The 19745-nt window shown below is 42.5% G+C and overlaps 1 protein-coding gene across 1 annotated transcript in view; it reads right to left on the minus strand.

The window, feature by feature from the left end:
• cacnb4a (calcium channel, voltage-dependent, beta 4a subunit) overlaps positions 1–15592 on the minus strand; it is a 32926-nt gene extending 17334 nt beyond the window's left edge. The window contains exon 1 of the mRNA XM_069662757.1: positions 15321–15592. Coding sequence (XP_069518858.1) covers positions 15321–15365 — 45 coding nt within the window. The 5' untranslated portion in view covers positions 15366–15592. The remainder of the gene's footprint in view (positions 1–15320) is intronic.
• Positions 15593–19745: the final 4153 nt, after the last annotated feature.

Below are 19745 nucleotides of genomic sequence, written 5' to 3' on the forward strand. Positions count from 1 at the left end.
AGATTATGACACGACTAGCTGAGGAGACTCGTTGTGGAAACATAAACAGCAGCTCCAGAGGATGCACAGAAACGACTGCAGAGCCAGCTTCCCCTCAGCTGAGAGTTATTACAGCTCCAATGTGCTCATCAAGCTCCAGCATCACATACAGCGAGCCTGCAGGGAGGAGTGTGTGCCGCTGTTTCAGACCTCAGCAGTGATGATCACATCTCATCAGCAGCACTCAGCAGGTGCAAACCAAGGAAGCATGCTTAAAAGATGTACGCCTTGGTTTTCATCTTTGCATAATATTTTATATTATTATTATACTGTATATCTTACCCTTCTAGTACATATTGCTATATACGCTATGTATGCCGTAAAAATGCTATATATACATTAAGAAGAAAAGGACCTACCACCAGGTTTATTTATTATTATTATTATTTTCATCCAACCAGTGTGAGTGGGATAAGGTTAACTTGTGCTTGATGTATACTACAGGTGATCCTGCGAAAGCTCTATACTCAATACTACTGTAAAATTAGCCTCCTTTGCAGGTTTATGGAGGGGTTGGGGAGCATCATGGAGTCAACTTACAAGTTATGCAAATCATAAAAAGTTTGGATACTAGCTGAATCTTTACGCTAATCTTTTGCCCTGCAGTTTCTGTAGGACATTATTGCATAAGTTCAGAAACACAACTGAAGAATTTATCCTGCAACTTTATGCGCAGCTCAAGAAGTAAACAATCACAAAAGTCAGGATAGTTGGGGTAAAGTTGAACCAATTTGAACTTTTGGCTCAGGCTGCTGCATATTTAGAACTAAGAGACTCTTACTGCGACTATAGCCATGTTTCCACTGCAGGAACTTTCCTCAGGAACCAGGAACCTTTGGAGGAAGTCCCTGCTCTGGGTGTAGTTATTTTAAAAAGTGCAAAAACTTATATAAATATATGATTATTTAAGTAGTCGCACCGTTTTCTTTCAGCCACCATTTAAAAATGTGGAGCCAAGAACTAGTGGTGTAAAGTATCAGAGTTTATCTGTGAACCGAATGGATCACTCCCCACGGTTTGGAACGCATGTGATCCGTGGAGCGATGCAAATTTTACCATCATGATGTAAAGTGAAATGAGACAAGACAGTGTTGCGTTTGACTCTTACTTGTTATCATTAAAGGGGTCATGCGGACAAGAACAATTGTATTGCTCCGAATATTTTATATTCATATTTGTATGGAAATACTGTTTTGTTTTTGAAAAGCTTCCATGTCATGTGACTCAGTGTCCTCAAATCAGTGTCAGATATTAATATGTACCTAGATAAAGAAGACACACCTCATTTTATTGGATGTTATTGCTGTTAATATTTTTATGGAAATGTTTTCTTTCAATAGATTCCATGTCATGTGACCTATTGTTAGTGTATTGTTAGATTATATACCACGGTTCGGATACTGTTCGGACATTAAAAATATGCAGCTTTTAATAATTAAGACTGTTGTGGTTTGGAAGAAGAGTGACAGTCATAGAGGAGTGTAAAAGTTATTATAAATATCCTTTTTTTCTCTCTTGCTGATCTGAAATATGACCCGATCCGTGACTCAAAAAACGAATGAGTTTAGTGATCTGTTACACCCCCACAAAGAACCAGTATGTTGGTTCCTTATGATTCGACACATCATTGGAGTTACACAGGAAATGTATATGCAAATCTAAATTCAATGCATCATCATTGTTTTATATTCATGCACAAATATGACTACAGTAGCCATCTGCATTTTCATTCATCTGTGGACCTTTTAGTCCAATCCAAGAGGAAACTGGAATCTTTTTACCTCCTTAAAAACACGCTCCTGTGACTAAAAGTTCTGGATACTTTGTGTGAAATCTTTCTACTGACAAGAGTGTTTCTGAGCATCGAGGCAACAAATCTTCCTTTTTTTTAAACTGTGCATTAATTTGATGAATGAAAGAAAAAGATATCTGCAGCTGCTTCGCTGTGTATAATGCACAGAGTTATTACAGGGTGCAGTTGTAAAAGTTGGGCCTGGAGCCAGGTCTCCCATATGGAGCACAAACAGCTACAGCAGCGGTCAGCCAAAGGTGACATCCTCGGGGCCTAGATGCTGTGCTTACATATGCATCATCGCTGTGTGTAGATAATGTGACAAATAGGTCAGCGCTGTTTGAAAATGCTAGTTGTAGATTCAGCCGTTGTTGGTGATTTGTGGATTTTTAGTCCATTAGCCGGGGATCCACTCAGAGGGCCCTACTCAGGTGTGCTTTTGATATCACGCTCAGGAGCAGATCACATTATGCTGACACACAAAAACTTTGACCAAATACATAAAAATAAATAAGCATTCCTCCAAAAAGACATTTAAACTGACAGTTTATCAGCACGTTATGTAATTTATGGACTGAAATGAATTCACATCACTCTCTCTTTCTAGCCCAGTTAGCTGTTATCCTCCCTCCTATCTCTGTGATGGAGTGAGATGTTGCCGCCATGTAACACCGAATCTGTACTTCACGCTACTCTACAGCTGAGTAATCGCTACATTAGCATAAACACTGGACGCCTGCCCCATCGGCAACAAACAACAAGCTCGGCGTACCACCTCTCCGGGGTCTGCGTGCTAATTACTGCACATCATTGCTTTCCAGCACAGGTACGGGGGATGCACAGCGCACAGTCGCCTGCAGGCTGCCGTGCACAGCAACATCAGCGGGGTCAGGAGCCAGTTATTCCTCTTGTCGACAGCAATTAAATGAGAGGACGGACTGAAAGATGAGAGCGAGTGTGGCTGCTGCTAGTGCGGTTAACAACACAGTGACATCAATATCCTTCATGATTCAGCGGCCCCGCGGTGTGTGTAACCCACCTGTCTACACCTATTTGTAAGCCTCTCTGTCTCTGTCTTTATCCGTCATTTAGTCCAAACATGTGTGTCACTTCCTGTTTACAGAGACACAAAAGCATAAGAGAAATGCAGTGTTGTTCAGCTGCCGCCGGTCAGTCGAAACGTAATGGAACTTATGCATTAAAAAACGTATGTAACATTTAAAAACCTATTGTCATGATGTAATGCTGCACACAGCACCATGATAAAGCACATGAATGAATGAGTTCATGAATTTTAATGCCTTCTTTACTTTCATGTCGTAAAATCAAAGCGGTGCATCCCTCACTGGCTGACACACAATAACAGCAGAGCTCCTGCGCTCAGCGTGCACCTTCAAAAGACTGAAAACGAATGAACAAATAAATCATAGAAGAAGCTTCTTCACAAGAAGTAAGTAAAGTATCCATTTCTGTGGAAGCTCAAGCTGTCGAGCTCAAACAACAGATCTACCAACAAAGTCTAATATAGCTCTCATTCATTCAGAATATTCTGAGGCTAATCTCCATCATTTCTTCCCTGATATCCTCTCATGACATAAACTCACCTTCTCAAAGTCTGTTAATACAACAAAGCCTGATGTACTTTACAAGGTTCCTGCATCCAAACACAATGCTGTCAAACAATGTCGTGTTGACCGTGGAGCAGGTGATGCAGCGTGTTGTGTGTGCAGTACAATGCAGATCATGTTACTGTGTGTTCCAGAGATACACTTCTGTATAAACACACCGAAATCCAATATTCCAACTGTTTTCTGTCAGCCTTCATGTGTCGGCCTTCATGTCCGCAGATATAAGCTCAGTTTGACAAAACAGCTGACGACTTAAAGATCAGAGACAACTGAGATAAATGCTGCACAGATTACCTATAAAATTAAAAAGATATGAAAAGGAATACTGGAATATATTTCTCCAAGTCTGAAAATGGTGGAGCACTAGGGCTGCACCCATTCATCCATCCATTATCTTCCTCTTATCCGGGGCCGAGTCGCTATGGCAGCCTACTCAGCAAGGTGACCCAGGCGTCCCTCTCCCCAGCAACATTTTCCAGTTCCTCCTGGGGGATTCCGAGGCGTTCCCAGGCCAGACAGGATATATAATCCCTCCAGCGAGCTCTGGGTCTGCCCCGGGGTCTCCTCCCAGTTGGACGTGCCCGGAAAACCTCCAAAGGGAGGCGCCCAGGAGGCATCCTAACCAGATGCCCGAACCACCTCAACTGGCTCCTTTCGACGTGAAGGAGAAGCGGCTCTACTCCGAGCTCCCCCCGGATCTCCGAGCTCCTGACCCTATCTCTAAGGCAGAGCCCAGACACCACTAGGTTGTCACTAGGGCTGCATGATTAATCGAAATAAAATCGCGATGTCGATTCATACTTCTACGGGGCATCATCTGCATCAAAACAAGCGCTCCCCCTTTCTCCCTCAACAGATGACAGCGCAGCGTTACACCACGTGATGCAGAGCAGCGGTAACTGGCCAAAACAAACCCATGTGAGAGAATGACAGTGTGAGTAAAGTTGAGTGAGGAAACCTTATAATGCCTTACTGTCCTTACTGAGGTCAAATAAAACGACAAGATGAACCCAGAAGATGGCGGTGACACCAATAAGACATGGCTCCGCACTCTCTTGTTTTTGATGTGTTTGGAGCACTTTTATCGGTCCAATTGCTTGTATTGCTTTAGCTCTGTCATTGTTTTATTGTCTCTCATTGTTTTATTTTTTTGTTGTTGTTTTTTTGCCCCTATTGTTTTGAGCTCTTCTATTGTTTTTATTGCCTTTACTGGTTTCTATCTCTCCTATTGCTTTTACAGCTTTTATTTCTTTTTGCATTATTTCCTTCCTTTTATCTCTTTTAGGTATTTTATTTTTCATTTTATTTACTCTTTCTACTTCTTCCTGCTTCGTCCCCTTGGTCTTGGCTGTGTGGGTTCTCCTGCTGCCTGTTGGGTATTGGGTTTTGTGCTTTGCTTGTTGTGTGATTTGCGGGTCCTGAGTGAGTTGCTGGTTTTGTGATTTGCTGGTTTTATAATCTGCTTGTTCTCTGCTTGTTTGCTTGGCTGTCGGAGCACTTTGTAAACTCTTGTTTTTAAAGGTGCTGTATAAATAAAGTTATTATTACTATTATTATAATTCCCATCCTGGCAGAAGCGAGCCGGGGCTGACTGCTCACGTCATGGGCAAGACACTGAACCCCCACATGGATCTCTTCCAGTACAAATAATGACTACGGTGTATTTGAATAAATTCTTAGGCTATAAGCTAAAACACAGCAGAGTCCCAGAGACAAACCAGCGACCTACTTATCCACCAAATACATGGACTGTACTTATATAGCGCTTTTCTAGTCCACTCAAAGCTGCTTTTACACTACATATCACATTCACGAACACATTCATACACTGATGGCTACGTAAAATGCCCAACTGTCAATCAGTTATCACATTCATACCCGTTGGCTATGCCACCGGGAGCAATTTGGGTGTCTTCAGTGTCTTGCCCAAGGACACTTCGACATGTAGCTTGAGGGAGCTGGGGATTGAACCTCCGACCTTCCGATTGAAAGACGACCGACTCTACCACTGAGCCACAGCCGCCCACAACAGTTACCTAAAATAAATACACGAAGGTCAAACATCTATATTGCCCCTTTGGTCCCTGATGGTCACATGCAGGCTTTGATGAATCGTGATCTTGGCTGATGAGAGTAAATCTCTCTCTCTCTCTCTCTCTCTCTCTGTCTCTCTCTGTCCAAGTGGCAGCTGTGGATGCAGCGTGTCACCGCTCGGCTGCTGAGGCGTGAAGATCATGGAGCCGTTCCATCTCTGAATAAACTCGTAAAGTTGAGTCACTTGTCGAGCTTTTTGCTTGTAAAGCTAGATATCAGACGTGTGGAGTTGATCACTTTGATCACTCTTTGTTTCAGCTTAAACCCGTCACAAAGAAGAGTCCTTGTTCTTCTTATTTATTCAGTGCTGTTTCAGCCAAAAGTCTGCGAACATGCTGAGATTTCTTTCTGACAACGTTTAAAACAATGGTGTAAAATTCATAATTTTTATGCGAATCTGAGAATTTTTCAGCACAGGGATCATAGCAGTTTTTTAGGAGGCAACTAAATATCGACAGGTGAGAATAAGCCTTGATCCTCTCTCTTTAAAATACTGACTGATTGTGTCTGTTGAACCAAAAGGTCAGCACCAAATGAAGATGAAAAACCGTCTTTAAAGTCATTCACAAACCCAAAATAATCCTCCGTATCGTGCTGTCACACCAGAACATCTCCCGCCCATCAGGTCGCGTGGATCTGATTTCCTTTTTGCCAGCTGGTGGACGTTTGGCGTCCTGCACACTCAGCCGAACGGGGTGAAAAACTGGGCCCCAGCACAAATGTTTACCTAACAGCTGATGGTACAGTCTGTTGCCCCCGTGGATGCTGCCACATACTCCGTTCGGCACAGACCACTAACAGCAATCCGAGCGCGGCGGACAGGGGGTTCAGAGCAGACGGTTACACCGTGTTAGAAACGGAGACTCTGTCGTGACATCTGATTGTTTCATAAGAGCTGAAAATGTGAGATTTTGTGAGCAAGCGAGGCTTTAAATAGAAGATAGGAACACATGCAGGAAGTGTGATCGTGAAGATTCCTGACAAAGACGTTATGTGAGAGATGTGACTAAGAAGATGATGTTAATCTATTATTAAAGGATTACAGCAAAGAATCAATCAATCGACCAATTAAAGTGAACATTTTTTGATAATTTTGCAGTCATTTATAAAGCAAACATTTTCTTGTTTCAGGTTCTTTAACATGATCTGCTGCTTTTTCCTGGTTTTGTTGTTTTAAATAGAATATTGTGAGTTTTGGGCCGTTTTTTGGCAAAACATTTGAGACATGATTTTGTGCTCCCGGAAATTTAGATTTTTCAATATCTCATAAATATTCAAAGCAATTAAAAAAAGATTGATGAAGAAATAAATACATCGTTGAAACTTTAGATTAGAGAAATATATGTGGATATTAGTTAGAAGTCTGTGCTCCTCAGGGTGCTGGTGGGTCGAGCAGGCGCCCCTCAAATAGAAGCTACAGTCCCCGACTCAGCGGCCCAATTCTACTCCCGCCCTCGGACCTTTGCTGCACGTCATCCCTCACTCTCTCCTTCCCATATTTCCTGTCTCTCTTCAGCTGTCCTGCCCAAAAAAAATATTTTAAGTGGCATGGCGATAAACGGTAATTGTGGGAGCACACTTCTCAGATATCCAGACAGTGCTGCATGTGTGACGTCCACGGTTGGCTCCGGTTGTAACTCTTGATTTTCCTGGCTGACGGTCGCTTTCCTTTTCAGACTGTTTGCTTCATCTGAGCGTCGAGTTTGTTTCTTTTTCTTTGGATTTTCACTTCTTGTTGAAGTTGTATCTGTAGTCATCCATCTTTTCTTTGTTTGTTCAGCCATAGTAGATTACTGTTTACTCGCAACACCCGCAGAGACCGGAAAAGCAGCCGCTTAGCTCCGCCTACCCTCTCTGGGAGACCAACCACTGCTGGCTGATGGAAAACGCGTCACTAACTGGGCGCTGCTTGTGATCTTTTTCCGCTTAAGTCGCCACAGACACCCAGTCTGTAATACTGTGTTACCTCATTCGGCGATAGATAGTGACTTACAGACATTTATTTAAATGAAAATCTTTGAGATTATCACTTTGATCTCCTCGTCCGACCCCGCAGCAGCAGTTTTAGGCATTAAAAATGTCTATATAGAAATAATCGGTCTTGTCACTGTTGCTCTTGCTTGCTTTTATAGGTCATATAGATGTGTCAGTATTCATTTCAGTCTGTTTCATAACCACCAAAAACTCCTCACAGCAGCTTTTACAAGAACAAGAGTACAGCTCAAACACAAACACCGTCTGCCCTTTGTAGAAACCTTATAAACAAAAGGTTAGAGGTTAAATAAAAGTAGAACGGAAAATCATTTCAAAACACGTGGAAGCAGCTATAAAAACTGCACACAGTGCATGTGCACACACACACACACACACACACACACACACACACACACACACTGATGTAAAGCTCATGGGAGCAGGAAACATGCTTACAAAGGGCTGCTTGACATCGGCTCTAACACATGATGTATTGCTTTGAATTCTGCTCTGTTCATCACTTCCTTCTCCTGCGATAGCGCCTTTTTCCCCAACAGCCGCCTTCTGATCCAATTACCTCACATGCTCGGCCACTTCACAGCACAACACATGTTTTGCATGATTGCATTCTGTGTTGCGATCAGCTGTTTACACGGCACAATGAGGAGACGGAGGTACGGTGTGTTCCAGATGGACTCTCTGTATTGTCATTATGACGTGATAAATAGTGGGCTCGCTGTATAGATGAGGCTGCGAACAGAGAGTAAATTACATGCTTGACTGATGGCAGCAATGTTGGGTCAGTTTATTTGTCCTTTTTTCTACAACAGGCAGGAGAAGAAAGTGTTTCTGAATCCAAATGCTTTGATTTGTTGTCCTAAATGTGGCGTTGAAAGGCTTCATGATTTCAGTGAAAATACTACGAATGCATATCAATAATTTAATGAAAATAAACGGCCAAATGTGCATCAGAGGATTTGTAAAGCAGTAAGTCTCTGAAATCAACCTGCCAGGCCGGACAGACAGGATTAATGCCCTTTTCCGGGGCTTCCAGGCGCCTCTGCTAATGATCCATTCAGAGCCATGGGAGTCTTTCCCTGATACAAATAACTGTTATTTACTGCCTCATTACAAATGAAATCTATAACTGGAGGACTGCGGAGAAAGGAAAATAAAAGCCCCACACCGCTGGACACAGTAAACGTGCAGCTGCTTTATGTTGCACTGTTCAGAATAATGACACACCTCTCTGCAAACATGAGACACAAACTTTTAACAGGAAGGTGAGGGTCTAACGCTACTAATGATCACTTTCATTAGAGATAGTTGTTAATTAAAACAATAACAAAAGTTTGATGATGTCATGAAGTAACGTGGCATCATGGGAGTTGCTAATGAAAATCTAACGCGACGTGACTCAGGCTGGAATCGTGTCACAAAAAATTTGAGTGAGATTTTGGCAGACGTGTCTGGTCGCCCTCCTGTTCCAAGAGATGTTCAGCCGAGCTGGCACAGGTCTGACAAATCACAACCGATTTACCTAACACGAGGCGAGTTTGATACCCTCACGGCAACGGTGGAGCAATCTGAGTCCCCTGATGTGTCAGTGTAAAACAAACTGGAAGGTAGTTTACGTACAAATGCTTGTGTTGGCTGCTAATTGACGTCATGCTAAACTTCAGTGTAGAAGCCAAATGAATGTTGGAACTAGCTACTTAGCAGCTAAAGATATATTGCTCTGGTTGGTCGTAGCAACATTTTGTCCGTCTCTGTTTATAACTACGGAAGCCCTAAGCGACATGCATCCATACATTTTATTAACTAAATCTTCCCGTAATAACGAGACATTTCCGGTCGATTTCTCGACTTATCTATCCCGTTATCTCGGGATAAAAAAGCTGGTTTTCTCCTGATAATGGGATAATTTTCCGGAGAGCTAGAAAACAAAACAACAGGTTGGTCACTGTGATATTACAGACCAGGACATGCCATGCTGCCACACTAATTAAGTAAGTTCAGCCTGTTTCTATGATTGTTTTGTGCTTTTGCAGCTCTGGAGATACCAGTTATAATCATCTGACGTTACCGTGGTGCAGCGTTGTTATCTCGACATAGATAAGAGGAGATCTCAAGAAACGAGAGGAAATGATTCATTATGACGGTTAAGCAGAGTAAATAAAATGTATGAATGCTTGTCTGTTTCGGGCTTCCGTAGTTAACGGCCCTTGCAAATTAAAGATGAACTTAGCAGTTTCAGTCTAATTCTCTTGGTCTGACAGTGAGACCCAATGCTTGCCTCAGTGGTTAAAAACAAATGTTATAGTTGTACTTACCAAAGCTCAATTTTCAACACATACGTACACATACGTCTAGGCCTATTTCTAGTTGTAGGCATCACATTAACTACCATAACTCAACACTTAAAGTGTTCATTTCGAAGATTTTCATGTAAATAAACGTCTGTTAAGTCTCTATCTATCGCCGAATGAGGTAACACAATGGTGATTGAGCCTATGGCCCACTGATGAAAGCCTTTGCATCTGCAGTATGACAGACTGGGTGTCTGGTGCGACTTTCAGGGAAAAAATCCCAAGCGGCGCCCAGTTAGTGACGCGTTTTCCATCAGCCAGCAGTGGTTGGTCTCCCAGAGAGGGTAGGCGGAGCTAAGCGGCTGCTTTTCCGCTCTCTGCAAGTGTTGTGAGTAAACAGTAATCTACTATGGCTGAACAAACAAAGAAAAGATGGATGACTACAGATACAACTTCAACAAGAAGTGAAAATCCAAAGAAAAAGAAACAAACTCGACGCTCAGATGAAGCAAACAGTCTGAAAAGGAACGCGACCGCCAGCCAGGAAAATCAAGAGTTACAACCGGAGCCAACCGTGGACGCCACACATGCAGCACTGTCTGGATATCTGGGAGGTGTGCTCCTGCAATTACCGTTTATCGCCATAGGTGCCGCCAAAGAGAACGAAGTAGAATGAAATTGTGTTGTATATCTTGCATTGTATATCTGTGGTATCTTGAGACTTAATTTTGAGTCAAATGATAATCAAGAAAAACATGAAGGAGTTCTTGAAAGTGTTTTGCCACAGATGCCGCCACTCAGCTCATTTCACTGTTAAAGACAGGAAGCATTCAGAGCACGAGCCTCTTTAAAGCATTCCCAAAAGTACCATCATGAGAACAGACACGAGCAACAACTCTACCAGCCAAACCTCTCCTCCTCTTCTCTGTCTGTCCCCTGTGTTGCCCACACACACGCACACACACACACACACACACACACACACACACACACACACACAGACAACGAGTTGTTTGTGCCGTTGTTATCTATGAGTGTCAAGTGGCCAGTCTTGAGTCCATCGTGCCACACTCAAACTTTATCTGTCCAGACGCCAGAGCTTCAGGCTCCTTTAAATCTGAGCTCATATGAAGGACCGGGGCTCATAAAGCGTTCATAAAGTTTATAGGACTGTACTTTTGATGGACACAGTGTCGCCTTCAGTCGCAAAGAATTCTCCTTTTACATCCCTGCAATAGAATAATTACTAATCAGGTTTACTTGCAATTTACATGATTCACACATTAAACAACACTGTGTAAAACTGGAGTCAGGGGATTACAACATCCCTGTGAGCTGGGGAGGGGGAGTTGCTTTTATAGCTGCATTTAAGAGTTATTTCCATTGTTGATTAAACTGTTGATGATTCTCTACATTAGTTGATAAGTTGTGTGACCGACAAAATTTCATAAAACAGGAAAAGAAAATGTAAATCAGTGTTTTCCGAAGTCAAAATAACGATCTTAAATGTCGACAAAACACAGATAACCAGTTAACTGTCATAGAGGAGAAAGAAAGCAGCAACATATGAACATTCATGATTCTGGAATCAGAGAAATTTTGATTTGTTTCAAATCAAATGACGCAAACTTTCGGCTGAACATCGCAATCGTCCGTGCTGACAGACATCGGCCAGTCGGCAAATAAGGCGGCATGCGCCGATGGCAGTAGCCAATGCTTTTATTAATTAACTGCTTCAATTGTGCAGTAAATGTAATTGTAACATAAAGGTATTTATGTTTTCACAAAGATTTTTGTTAGGCTATGTTAGCACTGAAAAATGTTGACCAGGTGAAAACTAAAACAGACTAAAGGCTTATTTTTTTATAAAAAGATTATTTTTATGTGACAGAAGTTTAAATAAAAAGATGTATTGGGAATTAGAAAGATTAAATTCATGCTTTCTCAAAGAGTGTTATAGAGGCTAAGCCAACGCTTTAAGCCACTGAGGTGCTACACCACAGGTAACTTGTTTGACGCACCTTACCCGGGTCTGATGCATGTCCGTTGCATTTAAGTCCGAGAGACAAACTTTTCCTTGCAACACTTCCGTTTACTTTCTCTTCCTTTAAGTGTCCAATAAACTCGAAAATACAAAAACATGCAACAAACATCCAACACGAGTAACTGCTGCCACCAGTTACTGCACCGTGTGTGTGTCTGGGTGTGTGTGTGGTCAAAAACTGTTAAGCTTCCGGGCGGGAACACCTGACCAGACAAACTGTGGTTCCCACTTATAAACTCCGGAGTGCTAATTGGCTCCTACAAGTTTGATGGAGGCCTGAATAAATATTCTTTATAATTAAAACGAGAGCATTAATAATTACAAAAATCACAGTTATTGAAAAAAACATCGGCATCAGCAAAATTGTTGTGTTCGGTCGGCCCTGATTTTTAAAAAAAAAAGAAATCTAAAAAAGAAGAAACAACATGCTCTCTCTTCACATGATTTGACATGACTAACGTTTGTTTTACATCCTCAATGTTCAACAAATGCTCAGATATCTACAATGACAAGCAGGAGGTGGGCCGCGTGGGTAAATACTCCATGGATTGCTCAGAGAAACATTCAATTCAGAGTGACCCTGAGTGCCGGAGATTATAACACATTCAACTGGAAATGAGTCAGACAAAAGAGAGCCTGCAGGTCATTATGGGTCAAGGATGCATCAGTGTATTATTTCCCTTCCTGCTGCCGTACAAGTCCCTCGACTACGTCTCATTTCCGAAAAAAATCCAGACACCCGCAAGCTAATGACAGGAGCTGATAGCAAACCACAAAGACAGTAAGAGGCCCAGAGATGTCTTCTGTAGTGCTGCCAAAAGCGCTCTAAACACGGTGCATCATCGCTGATTGTGTACGAACATGTTCTAAGGCCCAGAAGAAGTCCATCCAAAACTTATCGAATAAAATTCATTAGAGCCGGTAGTGGAATTATTTGTTGTTCATTATCGCACTCAGCTGGACGAGAGTCTCTTTTACAGAGAATCCATTTCCTGAAGAGTCTGAGGTGAAAATAATCCTCATCAGTTATTCAGACCCATAATAAAGGCGTAATGTCTCATCACAACAGCAAATGAACAACAGGAAGTTGGTGGTATTTTTTAACTGTGAACCTCTTCTGGTTGAATCATCAGTGCAAAGGATGAACAACTAGAATGAATCTAATACGAAATATCAAATGTGCATCAGTTTCTGCTCGTTCCGTAGCTGCCAGAACTCAAACTTTACTGTTTTAGTTCACTCTCAAGGGTCTCCGAGCGTCATGTTCCACCTACAGCTGTTTTCAGCACTCCAAGTGAGCACGAAGCGGGATTTCAACGTTGAAATTTGGTTGACAACAGGGTGAAATCAGGTCTGAAAGTCTAAGACCTCATTTCAACTATTTTTCAGCCAGCTAGAATCTAGTAACGACTGTGCATGTGCAGGTACTTGAGGCAGAACGACCCCTGGATGCTGACGTAGTTCATGAATACCTGTCAGAGGCTAGGGAGCTTGCTAGACTACACTTATTCAATCTAGGAAGCCTCCGATGTCACGTCTCGTTCAAAATCGTCAGGTTTGAAATGTTTCACGAGCCTGCAGCAATCGATGTCCTTGACTGGAAAACCGTAGTATTTCACATAGCCGTTCCTTTCGGGAAGGAGGGGCGCAATGCATGCTGGGTGTTGTAGGAATGTAAAATGGGCGAAACGACGAGCTATTTGCACAACTTTCTCCACAGCTATAGCGCCAATTTCAAATATTATAGCTTCTATCGATTACAGAGAACACCAGCTTTGACTGACAGTGGCTTTTTCCAGGGGCGAACTGCTCCTTTAATTAAAGTCTTCAAATAGTCTTTTCAATGTCAAAATGCTCACTGGGCCAAAGAAAAAGACACTGTACAATACTTGCTCAGCACACCACTGACTCCTCCCACCTCACACAATCTATCAGGCTAAAAGAACTTCCACACCTTAGTTAGCTATCTGTTGGTTGTTTTTCATGGTTTGGAATTTCCTGATTTATAATTCCCAAAGCCGAGTTGATGAAGAAATGTTTTTCCCAGTTTGCTGAGGAAGGACTTTAAAGAGAGCCTTGACTCCAGCTCCATCAAACACCTTTGGGAAGAGCTGTAATGGTTAATATGATCTAGGCCTTATCGCCCAACATCAGAGCCCACCCTCACTAATGCTTCTGTGGCTACATGGGATCAAATCCCTGCAGCTCGAAGTTTAACCTAAAAGGCAAGTGGACTTGGTTAAAGTTCTTCCTTAGAACTGAAGAAGCCTTTCGGATGAAGAACTTTTCAAGAACTTTAATTAAAGAATTAAGCTTTGAATTACCTGGATGGCAGCCAGAACACTGGGTTCTCCATGCACTCGGTTAGAGCAGAATATTAATGCACATGGGTTTGAGATGTTAAACAATAATATATATAGATGCAACATATATCTGTCCACATACTTCTGGCCATGTAGCGTTCATTTTAGTTCCTTAGACGAGATAAACCCCTCGATAAAATGCACCCCACTGACAGAACTAGGGAAGAAAATCGACTAATTATTTTTATTCCCTAGAACCTAAGCTTAACTCTCTTAATAGGACAGAAGGTGTAAAAAAAATCCCTCCACCTTTAATGTTGGAGAGGCAGCCAGGATGTCAGATGGAGTTACGGAAAGGTCTCGACAGATTCTGGCTCAGCGGGATTCCCTCCTCCCCTCCACCCATCAGCAGCGGCTCCTACATTTATTGCCTTTGTAAGCATTTTCCCGCTACTCTGACATTTTTATCCCACGGATGCTGGAGCTGCACGTCAATAATAATGTTTGCCTCTTTGTATCAAAGGCAGCGTGTAGGTCTGTGTGTGTTGCATCACCTGTATGTGCCAAAGAGGAGATTTTTACACTTAAAGGAAAGGGAACGTGGCGTTTTACGAGCATGTATTCTTAACTTAAATGTGACAGTCGTCGGCATAGAGTGTGATTTTTAATGTAGCTGTTGGTCTTTTCTGTAAACCTTGATGATGTAAAGTGGGATGTGATGAATGGAGAGTAAAAGAAAAACACAAATGGAGCTACAAAGGAGGAAAAGATGTTGCTTTGAATCCCATAAACACATAAAAATACCCATAATGCCTTTTAACAGAGCTTTACCATATGCATGCAAGCAGCTCTGCCCAGATAGGAGGAGAATCATCATCTCACTGGCAGCATCAGTGTGAAAACTGTACAGTTGGCTGATTGAGGAGCCCTGAGACACACACGTTTGCTCTCTCAAACACAGACATGCCGACACACACACTTGTGCACACCCTTCCCCCAATCTCTTCCAACTCCCCCGAGAAGAGTGCACGCTCAGCCCACTCGAGTCCCAACGCATTCCGTGGGTGTGCAGGGATCAACCAGCCGCGGCACAACACAAAAGCATGGTTTACAAGTGTCAGACGCCCTTCCACTCACCGCCTCCGAGTCTTCAAATCCATGTAGGTACAAGTTATCGTACATGGAGGAGTGAGATTCCAAAAAGCCGCTCTTTGGCGCAAAATAGGCAGATGACGGCAAGTGATCAACCTGTTCCAGAGAGGAAGGATGGTGATGAGGGCAGGGGAGCGACAGAGCCCACCAGCAGTCTCTTTCTCCACATGAAGGTAGACCACAGAGCAGCCAGATCACAGCAGAGCAGCAGATAAAAAAAAATAAAGGTGGAGTCCTTTGTTTTCCTGTTGCTGAATTAGATATTATTGCCCCCGAGCAGAGCGAGTGCTGGTTCCCATTATAAGGCAGCCTGGTTGTCCCCAGAGGCAGAGCAGACCTGGCATTTCATCTGCCTTCCAAGCTCAGATCACACGAGCCAATCCCTTCCTCCAGCACTGGCTGATGACAGAGGTGGGATGCAGCCTGCCGATTGGCTGGTCCGGGCTCCAGTCAATAATACTCAATAAGGAAGAGGCAGAGAGGGAGAGAGAGAGGTCTGCAGCCTGTGAGCAGGGTTAACCAGCAGACTGTGTGTTGTCTGTGCATGGAGGTGTTTGAGCTTTGCAAAGTCGGGGAAATAAAAAACCACCAGCAGGATCAGAGCAAAGGTGATGATGCAAGAAGCAGACCTGATGCTTCTGGGCCCCCTGCTCTTTAACAATGACAGCTTTAAAGCGTCATAAAAGCAATAACAACATAAAATCAGTCAAACGTCTGTTAAAGGGAAATAATAAAAAAGGCAGTCGGTTAAGAAGCTATTAGATTTTCAGTCTGCGGTTTGACAGCTTTTCTTAGCTGAGTCCATGTGGAGAGCACCATGTGGATACTACAGTCACAATATGCTAAGATAATGTATGTTCCTTTAATTAAAAATCTATATATAAGAGACATTAAGGAGTAAAGAGGATAGAAGAACTTGGCTTGAAGAAATAGAGGCAAGTGTTGTCGTGTCTTCAGCAGTGGAAACTGGCTGAAAGCGTTGAAAAGGGTTATTAAAAAATCTACGATCCTCTCAGTGATTAAGAAGTTTTTATCCAAATGCACGTCTTTCCCAAAGGAGAAGAACAAACATCCGCGCTCTACAGTAAAAAAAAGATCAAACAAAAACATTTCAGAAGGCTTATTTGCAGCTCAGATGGTGAGAGAAAGAAAATTGCAGGAATCAATCAAGCAAAAGAAGCAAAGAATTATAATAACATCAAATTCAATATTCGTATTATTTAGTATTTCTTCCCTACATGCCGATATCCTATTTTGGCAACTTAATAATGCTACTCTTGTGTGCAAAAAATAATTGTCCCTACTAGAAATCAACAAATCAATAAAGAAAAACATTCTGTTAAAATCTGTTTTGCTTTATTTACCTGTCCAGGAGGGACTGCAAGAGAATATTAAACCTTTCTTTGAGTCGCAGCTGCTTCTTTGATACAGTAGAGCAGCAGCGCCCTCTCCTGACACACCGTGTCACTGCACATGCACCTGCTGCTCCCATCAGCTGATGCATCTCGATCAAAACCTACCACACTCATCTTTTTTTCCTCCCGCTTCTTAACAAGCACCTCTCCAAACACCTGATGGTTTCATAATCATCTGTCAGACACTGCAGCGGGAGCACAGAGGCGACACATCAAAGAGCGAGAGTGTTAATATTCCATCAGCCTCCGATGACATACGGACCTGTGTCCAAAGACATGAGCAGCTCTCAGCTCAAGAGCCACACGGCTGCAGACTGTGCATGAAGTAACACATAACAACTTCTTTAAAGGAAGAGAGAGAGAGGAGGAAGGATGGAAAAGTAAAAGAGACTTTATATGATAAGCGTGTTTCTGTTTAAGTGTTTTATGTGTCATTTTTAGAGGACCAAAACTCAGAGTGCAAGTTTAACTTTAAATCTCCATTTTATTATTAGGACTTGGTTTTTAGGGCCGCCATGACGTCCCTAGACAACTGTTTTCAAGTCTTGAATTCGTCGTTTTTGCCGAGGCCATCTTATTTTTTTAGAATGAGAAGTTACCACATTTTGAAAAGCAGTTGGATCACATTTCTACACCTTCATACTAACTCACAGGGCAGCCTAGTAGGGACTATCCATCCTTACATTATCTAAAAAGCTTATCCTGTTCAGGGTTGCGGGGGGTGGAGCCTATCCAAGCTGTCACTGGGGGAGAGGCGGGGTACACACTCGACTGATCGCCAGTCAATCGGCTGACACGTTGGCTGTGTTGGAAATGGCATACTACTGTATATACGGTACGGTAGTATGTATTACGGAGCTGTGCAGTACGCTACGCCAGGCACCAGTTTCCGGTTTTGGAAAGCGGAAGTAAACAATAGCTACAGCGCTTACAGCCCCCTTCTGCTCTCTTGTGACGTTCCAGCGCTTTGCATTGTGGGATACAGCAGGTGAGGTAGACTGGTCTGATGCATGCTGGAGATTTTTTCTGAATCAGTACGACATCCAGGTATTTTTGGCAGACTGCACATTTTGCTTTTGTTTGCATACTGCATACTACATTTTGGCCAAATCAGTACGTACTGCTGGTATAGTATGGCATATCAAACACAGCCATAGAGACAGACAAGGCAACAACTACCTAACGAGCATGTCTTTGGACTGTGGGATGAAGTACCTGGAGAGATCCCACACATGCATGGGGAGAACATGCAAACTCCACACAGAAAGGCCCCCTACGGGATTCAAACCAGGAACCTTCTAGTTGTGAGGCGACAGCGCTAACTGTACCGCAACACCGTGCAGCCCTTGTCAGGACTATAATCTATTAACTGAACATCATGCTGTATTGAAGAAGACTTCAAACTAGCGATTGAGACCATAAACTCCCTAGGAAAATGCTCACTGAGGAAATACTTCAAGTTAGAAGTTCGTTATTTAGGCGCTTCTGCATTAGCTTTGCTTTTTGGAGGCTTCATTCACTTCTTCTATAAGTCATGGTTGCAGTTCACATTAAGCACGGCTGGGTTGTGTTTATCTGTTTATCTGTAGGAGTTTTCTCAGTTCTCAGTTCTTACAGACAGACATTAAGCATTAACTGGTGTGGGGTAAAGATGAACTCAGAAGGTGCAGGCAGACATAGCATCGTGCCGGCGTGAGCGATGACCGTGCCACATCAAGTCATTCACAAACTAAAGGCTGCTGAGTTGAGCCATATGACCTACATAAGAGGGATTAGCAGCACGAAGACGCCCATTCCTTATCACTATTCAGGCTGCAAGCTGAAAAATTAGGTTAAAGGGACGTCTCCGGGTAAAGCATTGTGATAGAGAAATTTAATTTGATTTCTTGGAAAAAGCTGTCGACTCATCCCCAAAATGAAACTGCAGGCCTCACATCCATACTTTGCATTTTAGACAGCAGGGAATTAAACTTGGTGACCCGCGATGTGAATGTGCATTACGGATTCAATTCAGACTGTAAAAAAAAGGGACGATGATGAGGCCTTTGCTTCGCAGCTGCCATTCTGCCACAACTAAACAGTCATTTTCTGCTCGGCCTCGGCTGAGAAGGCCATTAAAACGCTAAAAGCCCCTGCAGAATTCATTACTGTACAACATTCAATCTGCAATTTGCATTGCAAATAAGGATGGGTCCTCACCAGAATGTGCTGTGTGCAAAGTATTTTGAAGGTTTAACAAAAAGAGTTGGGAGCATTTCCAACCTGTAGACACTGCAGTCTTTTTAGATCTATTCTAAAACATGCACCCTAAAACATGTTTGGGAAATAAAGGACCAAAAGAGCGCTTGAAATGTCTGAAATCTCTTCTCCCTACAAACGTTATGGACTCGACATGAAAGAGCATCCATAAATTACTTAATCTCTGCTCACCTGGTCTAAATAAATGCCCTACATGGTGGTTAGTAACAGGGAACCATACCTGCAGATGAACCCTGAGCTTCAGGCAACAATTGTTTCTGTGTAAAATGTTAGTTTCCTTATTACCAGAATATTGATCCTTACTTTTGATGCTTATGTTCATTGAAATCTTAATAAAAGAAGGAAGTTAACTTGACTCAATCCTCAAAGAAACTTCACGTAACTGATCCCAATGAATTAACTCAAAATTGATAATTGTGTTACTTGTTCATTTTGAGTGATACTCATGTTTGGAACACTTTAAGTTGTAGTAATTGATGACAGGGAATTAACTTATTTAGTCTAAATGGAGTTCACAGTATTTTTAACAAGAATTACCCCCTTGCAGTTGTATGCCTCTGCCATCTAGACTCAACTAGAGTTGAAGTGACATTTCTGTCAGTGTAGACTCTAGATGGAGTTATTAAACAAAAGGTATTAAGTGAATGAGTTGGCGAAATGGAAAAGCGACATGTATGATTCCTGTGAGAAATATGCTGCCCTCACTTAGAGAATATTTTTTCCAGAGTTGGAGAGA

Source organism: Semicossyphus pulcher, unplaced genomic scaffold (assembly GCF_022749685.1).
Source record: "Semicossyphus pulcher isolate SPU_LCO1_2020_fin unplaced genomic scaffold, fSemPul1.0.p SCAF_15, whole genome shotgun sequence".
In the NCBI taxonomy this organism is placed as follows: Eukaryota; Metazoa; Chordata; class Actinopteri; order Labriformes; family Labridae; genus Semicossyphus; species Semicossyphus pulcher.